Source organism: Myxine glutinosa, chromosome 10 (genome assembly GCF_964187855.1).
Source record: "Myxine glutinosa chromosome 10, kmMyxGlut1.1, whole genome shotgun sequence".
NCBI lineage: Eukaryota > Metazoa > Chordata > Myxini > Myxiniformes > Myxinidae > Myxine > Myxine glutinosa.
Window position 1 is genome coordinate 28,612,545 of NC_136270.1, and position 7,748 is coordinate 28,620,292.

The 7,748-nt window shown below is 42.7% G+C and overlaps 1 protein-coding gene across 1 annotated transcript in view; it reads right to left on the reverse strand.

Annotated features, from left to right (window-relative positions):
- The window catches only part of LOC137434323 (tetraspanin-31), a 15,796-nt gene extending 9,011 nt beyond the window's left edge, over window positions 1–6,785 (reverse strand). Inside the window, exons 1-4 of the mRNA XM_068127221.2 lie at window positions 6,554–6,785; window positions 1,351–1,509; window positions 1,011–1,091; window positions 180–296 (exon numbers count right to left, since the gene is read on the reverse strand). Coding sequence (XP_067983322.1) covers window positions 180–296; window positions 1,011–1,091; window positions 1,351–1,509; window positions 6,554–6,631 — 435 coding nt within the window. The 5' untranslated portion in view covers window positions 6,632–6,785. The remainder of the gene's footprint in view (window positions 1–179; window positions 297–1,010; window positions 1,092–1,350; window positions 1,510–6,553) is intronic.
- Between the last annotated feature and the right edge of the window lie 963 nt (window positions 6,786–7,748).

Sequence of the window (7,748 nt, forward strand, 5' to 3'; positions counted from 1 at the left end):
GTGTTGGAACATTTGGTGGCTAAACATTCTGCAGACACCGATATTTGCAAAGGTGCACCCGACTGAACACTCAATTTGCCAAACGTTTTCCCTGCTCGAACCACGGCAGATCGAGCGATACACAGAAAGATAAGTAAACAAACAAAAACAGAGAATCTGCCACGGTACGTTTAACCGACCTCGGTGCTGTTCACGACCTGATCCGTATTGTTGAAGCCACAGCAGTGGTATCTCGACTCAATACGTTGTCTGGTGCTTGGAGACATGTGGTTCCATCCAACTTTCAGCAAACCAAGCTAAAAGCACAGCGATAGATTTTGAAAGAAAAAGTTCCTGAATTCACAAAAATCACCCTCACAATGACATTTATCACAAATAAATTTGAAGTTAAATTTAGAGGTATATTTAGATTTAATAACCAAGTGATAAAGCATGGTAATGTCCACACATCTTATTTTTTTTAAATAAAAATAAAAATAAGGAATTTTCACTCAAAATTATTTTGAATACAAGGAATAAAGGCTTTTCAGAATTCCAGCTGCAACAACATCCAGGCACTGTTATTACAATACCAAACTTCCTTGAATTTAAAATGCTCGATTAAATAATTCTTGCTGATCAAAGTGTTTATTGTCGTCGTCATCCACAAGCATTCATAACACAACATTCAAGTGAAATTTGGAACATTCAAGTCAATCGTAACATGCGGCTGCGGGTTAGCATCGGTTCTTGCAGAACGGCGTGGCAGTTCCGCAGATTCAGAACCCAGGTTAGAGCAGGAATATTGTCATTTGGCCAGGGTGCCGGCGATAACTCGCCGACTCATCGTGAAGGACACCGTGGGATATCAAATGTCTACCAACTAGTGCTGGCACACAGGATTCATGGTGCGGCGAATCAGCCGGAAATGTTCAAACGACACGGAAATGTTAATTTATCCTCGACAGGGAAAACACCAAACACAAAAAGTCGAGGCTATAGTAACAAACCATTGTCAAAACAATGCTTACCTGCTGTTCTTTGTTGAGAGCAAGGCATGCACAGAACACGCCCAACTGGACGATGAATATTATCAGGAGAATTAGCATGTACTGAAGCACTCCGTGAAGGAAGTAGACAAAGCTTGCAAGGTTTGCTTTGAATGATTACTGGATTTATGCAAACACTAATGTGCAGTGAGCATTCCATTGAACACATTGATCAGAAAGCAAGATGGCGGCTTTAATAGTCCCGCCACCCTCCAAAAAAGTCGACAAACCAGGATTTGGACCAAACTTGCAGAAACAACGAGGCCCTTATGAAATCACCAAACTAAAAGTCGACTCTCACCCCAAGCTATAAAAGGGATACAAAGAACAAGAGCACCTGGTGGTGCCTCAGTGTAGCCACAAGGCCCAGGACAGCGATGAGAAAGAGGAGGGAAGCAACCGCAATCACTCCTCCGATGACTGACATACTCACAGTCGAAAAACTTGACGCTGCAACCCCGATCAGAACCAGCCCAACAACCTGGACACACAACGCATAGTCAATGGTCATTAGCCGGAATTGGGAATCACAACCTGGGGGAAATAAAAGTATTCGTCTTGGAACAAGATCAACATTGGGATTGGCAGAATAGCATATTTGGCTTTGATCTATCTAGTCTGGGTTCGTTCCTGGCCCAACGAACAACCGCCATCTTGGAAATTTCCGCCCCCTCAGAGTGGTATGAGAACAATTGTTTATTATTATGAGTCAACTGTGACTGCACTTTGCCTGCATCACAAGATCGAAACCATCATCCTCAAGCGATTCGAGGAATGTCATCAATTGTAACACTAGAAAGCATTCACCGGATGACATCTGTGGTTCCAAGGAGTATTATTTACTGGATTTCCTCAACATCACCTTTCCTTGGGATTTTGCTGATGTTTCTCTTATCCAATCATAAAATATCAAAGTACAAAGAGAAACTATCAAAGTACAAAAACCTTGGGATTGAAACAACTAGTATGTGTTGAATGAATACCAGAACCATCTGTGCTGCAAATTGGTGATTTTATGATTGGATAAGAGAAACATCAGCAAAATCCCAAGGAAAGGTGATGTTGAGGAAATCCAGTAAATAATACTCCTTGGAACCACAGATGTCATCCGGTGAATGCTTTCTAGTGTTACAATTGATGACATTCCTCGAATCGCTTGAGGATGATGGTTTCGATCTTGTGATGCAGGCAAAGTGCAGTCACAGTTGACTCATAATAATAAACAATTGTTCTCATACCACTCTGAGGGGGTGGAGGGGGGAAATTTCCAAGATGGCGGTTGTTCGTTGGGCCAGGAACGAACCCAGACTAGATAGATCAAAGCCAAATATGCTATTCTGCCAATCTCAGCTTCCTTGATGGAGGCATTTCTTCTGATGGTGTCGTCATGTTAAGCAATTGACAGTTGACACTTCATATTTGTGTCCTTTAACATGATGTCTGGTTCATTACCTTCAATCTCCCGTTCTGTGCATAGAGGCATGTCCTACAATAGTTACTTGCACTTTGTCATTTATACCCCCGCCACAGAAGGTGGATGGAGGTTACGTTTTCACCCTGTCTGTCTGTGAACAAGATATCTCAAAAAGTGGTTGACGGATACGGAAGAAACCTGGTGGGCAGGTTGGGTGTGTGACAAGGATGAATCGATTCTATTTTGGTGAAGATCTGATTATGAATTCGGGTACGAGATTTATTGAATTTTCAAATGATTCTTTACCATCGAGAGATTGGGTGAAAAGCGATTATATAACATAATATTTCAACAAAGTTGTGGATGTGTCTTATGACAATCGTAACATTGTCATATTCCAAGATGTGTCTTATGACAAAACTAAGTGGACGAGTTGGTTAGGTGACAAAATAAAGCAGATTCCATTTTGGTTCAGGTCCAAATCCAGATCTGGCCTATCAGTGGGATACAAAACAAACTGGTCAGCCTGGCGGAGGTCAGGTATGTGCTCTACCGAGTGCCGTTCCAATCTGCTACTGTTTCCCGTTTCATATTTACAGGATTAGTTTGTTGCTGACAAACGGTAGCAGTGGCATATTTCTGATATGTAAGCTTACACTTGGCTGCTTTTGGAGTCTCTCCACACATTGCTTCCTGAGGTTACATGTTATATGGTTTCTTCAAATTCACCACATTTGATCACAACCGTCTCTTGGCGGTTTCAACCCAGAACCTCAGCCATTGACGTGCGACTTTGCGATTGATATATCTATATGTTGCTCTGGAATCGCATTGATCAGTTGTTGGATGCATTGACTGGACAACCTTTATGGTCTGTGAAGGGGAGTTATCCTGCTGTAGAACAATACTAGGACCGTGAGCTTTGATATAAACTAAACTGCAACAAAGTTAAGGATTTCATTCCTGTTCCAAAATACTGATGTAGGTTCCAATAAGTGGCAATTAGAGATGGTCTGCACTCGATGGAACGCTTCCCTAGGCCTAGACCACAACAGAACCAACACCAAAGTAGTTCCCTCGACTTATTGGTCATTCCATCAGGAAACGAGAACGGCACTCAGTAGAGAGTATCCCTAAGTCTGGTTGGCCATATCACACAATGGTGAAAAATCACGTAAAAAAATTATACTAGCTGGATCCGGTTCCGGATCTTCACCAAAATTGAATCGATTCTTTGTCACACACACAACCTGTTCAACAAGTTTCGTCCAAATCCATCCATAACGTCGAGATATCCTGCTATGTATCGTTTTTGGCCATATCTCCCAATGGTGAAGAATCACTTAAAAAATTATACTAGCTCGATCCGAATCCGGATTTTCACCAAAATCTAATCATTTCGTCGGTGTCACAAACGCTGCATCTCTGCCAAATTTCGTCCGAATACGTCCACAATTTTTTGAGATATTTTGTTCACAAACGGACAAAGAGGGGTGAAAACATAACCTCCATCCACCTTTGGTGGCGGACGTAACTAGAACGGCACTCGGTAGAGCGCATAGCTCCGCCTGGTGAACAGTTTACGTTTGGTATCCCATTGATAGGCCCGGATCTGTATCCAAGCCTGAACTAAAATCTAATCAGCTTGTGCTTGTCACCTAACCAACTCGTCCACCAAGTTTAGTCATAACGCGTCCATAACTTTTAAAATACCATGTTATATAATCGCTTTTTGCCTGATCTCTCAATGATGAAGAATCACTTAAAAATTAAACAATGCTCTTGTCCAAATCCATATTCGAATCTTCACCAAAATCGAATTGATTAGTCCTTGTCACACACACAACCGGTCTACCAAGTTTCGTCCAAATATGTCCACAACTTTTTGAGATATCCTGCTATGTATCGTTTTTGGCCCTATCTCCAAATGGTGAAGAATCACATAAAAAATTCTAGTATCCGCATCCGGATCTTCGCCAAAATCTAATAATTTAGTCCGTGTCACATACGCTACATCTCTGCCAAATTTCGTTTGAATCCGTCCACAACTTTTTGAGATATCTTGTTCACCGACAAACAGGGGTGAAAACATCTTCACCTTCAGTGGCAGAGGTAAAAACATGTTGATCACCATAACATTTCAGAAAATCAAATATTAACCCCCTCCTAGTTAAACTTCCAAAAATCCAGGCCGAATACACACCTCAACTCCATGGAACCACCTTCCAGAGGTTGTCCTGTCTCACTATTTCCTCCAGGACTTCAAGCAAGCAGTGCCGCACCCTCTCTATTTATCCACAATTATGTGCCATGATCTTTATCCTTATTAACCTTTCCAAGTCTCCCTCAATTCTGTCCATCAACACTGCCGTTGGTGTGTTTCGACCCTTTTTCTACTGTTCCTTTTGTTCTGTTACGTTTTTGTCAATTTGTTTTAGCTACGGTATTCCGACAGGTGGAAGCAACTGAACTTTGAGACATAAAGGTCGTTTCAGCCAGCCACCTTCAGTTTAACCTATTAACGGATGATGAAATGATGCAATGGCATGGCAAAAATTAAGTGGCACTTAAATACCAAGGGGACCGCGGCTGTATGAATCAAGTTGTTAAAATTGATTTGTAATAAATTGTAAAAAGCTTCATTGTGTAATTTTCTAACGCAAAGGCAAATAAGATTTTTGAGAAGAACCAATACAAGCAAAATTCTTCTTCGACAAGGGAAGCCAGCATGTTGATGCCAATAATTTGTCACGTTCATTGTGTAAATTAATATGTTATTATACACGCATGTGCCCTATAACTGGATAACCTTTTGACGGGCCAGGATGACGCGGAGGTAGCACATTAACCTTTGAACTGTACAGTCGGGGTTCGATTCTGGACCCGATTATAAACTGTCCGGTTGGCGATTCGCAGGCTCGTTGCATCACAAAGTGCACCATCCCTCGGATGAACGTTGGGGTTGGAGTGGTATCCTCAACACTGTCCGGTGGACGTTAAATATCCCAAGGGTTCTTTCCTGAAAATCCGGCGAGTCATCGCCAGCACGTTGAACAAATCCCAAATTCCTGCCGCCTTCGGTCGAACGACAGGCCTGGCCAGCGAATTCAAGAGACTGTTGGTCCAATGGCGTCCCAGGTTAACTCCACAAGAAGTGCAGTAGTAGTAGTAGCAGTGGATATATAATTTCATGTGCATTCTGTGGCTGTTGGTTGCATCATTTCTGGAAGTGTGGCTGTGCCGCTGATGCAGTGTCCCCTGTAGGCTGGGGCACGTGCGGCAGGGACTTGTACTTTGTTCATGGTGCCGCAGATTGCGACAGCTCAACCGCTCTTCGCGAAAGACATCGTGGGATGTTTAACGTCCACCAACCAACACCAGCAGACGGGACACCAGTTTAACGTCTTTCCGAGGGACGGCACCCACATTGATGAATCACCCTACCTGTGAAACACCGGGAGGGATGACAGTGTACACCTGGGTAGGGATTTGAACCCAGGCTACATACCTTAGAGGTGAGTGCGCGTACCTCTAGGCCCTCTCTCCAGCCTGATAGTGATAGATAACTGGTTCATCTAAAAAGAAAAATGTAATTTGAAAGGTTCCACCAAACAATGTATATTCTTCCTGTCAATATGACTTTGGCCGTGCATGGGGAATGCAAACAATTATTTTATCACAAGACAAGGATCCATCGTCATTTATGGTTGATGGCTCGGGGGAGACACCGTGTACTCCTCAGGTAGAGGTCATAGTAACACGTACTGGTCTACCTGACCAAAACATCAACAAATAACCTCAGCAACCGCAGGTATGACCACCTCTTCAAAATCCAGGTCAGAGATCACTGAACTCGAGTATGCACCTGGAGGACTGTTCACTTACCTTAGTCACGTGGTCGGGTCGCCGCACCTGTCATCACGTGACGTGTACATTCGGTTGGTCCGTCGTTCCTTCTCCGTGTTAATGTTATCAAATCAAAACAAGCACCACAAACACAAGACCCGCCCTGTCGATTTGCACGATCACACGTTCCACAGGTAATAATAAAAGCACATATCATTAGAACATTCAAGGTGCCGATGCACCCAGTCCCAGGGTCCCTCCTCACCATGTACAGCACGTTAAGGACACAAAGCGCACCACGGGTGCAGCCGAAGCCACCACAACTGAACCTCACAGAACCCATGCTGGGAGGATGGCAGGCTTAATGTCCGAGCGGTCGATCCTGTCGGGAGATCGGGTTATCGGCGCCGGACGACCCCAAACGACAGCCGAAGAGAACACAAGGATTCAACTTCAACAACACAAAGCGTGCTCACGTCATGCGTCGTTCAGTATTCATTCGTTTTGTCGTTCGTTCCTGCACCTGCTCATTAGGTCGGAATACTGAACACCTATTGCTAATTATTTATGCGATTAAAAATTGTACTTTTGCAGGATGCGGAACAAATTCCCAAGGTTGATAAAGTAGCTTTAATTAAATTCACATGTTTAATGCTATCAATGGGAAAAGGATGTGCAAAATGCACATTAAAAAAAAAAACTTGAATTGCCAGTAGATAAAATGTTCCATGTTTCACGTGGACGATAAGAAAGAATGGAATGGAGCGGAAGTCCTTTGATTCATCTGTGTATTATTATCGTTTGGAGTTGTGCGGCCATGCGGTGTAGTGCGCGGTGGTGTTTACTATACACTCCCGCTCGATACCTCTTTTCTGACACGAAGTCCCAATTCACTTTTCTTTTTACACTTCCCACATTTCAACCGTCTTACCTTCGGTTAATCGGTTTCCTTACATTCTTACCTTTAGAGACCTAACCAACCAACCCTCCAGGCTCCATGCATCCACCCTTAATTTCAACAAAAACCTTTCAAAGACTTTTACGGACATTCTGACAGTTCGTTACAATCATTGATCACTAGCAAACTGCATTCCCGTTCCGGTCTTTAATCATAAATCAGATGCGCTGCATAGTTCTGCGCATGTATTTAGCCGAAGCCTGAACCAGATCAATGTACGGTATGTAGCCTACCGTACAAAGATTACTCAAAAATTTTTTTTTTAACGTGTATGTTTTAATTTCTTTTATTTTACGTTATCTGAGTAATGTGTACCTGCAAACGGAAAGAAATTGAAGTGAATACAAGTAACAGCGACATATGAGAATTTGAGCGGTGAATAGGTGACGTAGTACAATATCTATTATTGGCCGGTTTTAAAGTGATCGTAAAAATTAAAATTAAAGTAAACGTGAAAAGGAAGCCCCTTCACTCATACGATGGTTAAAATAACTCCAAAATT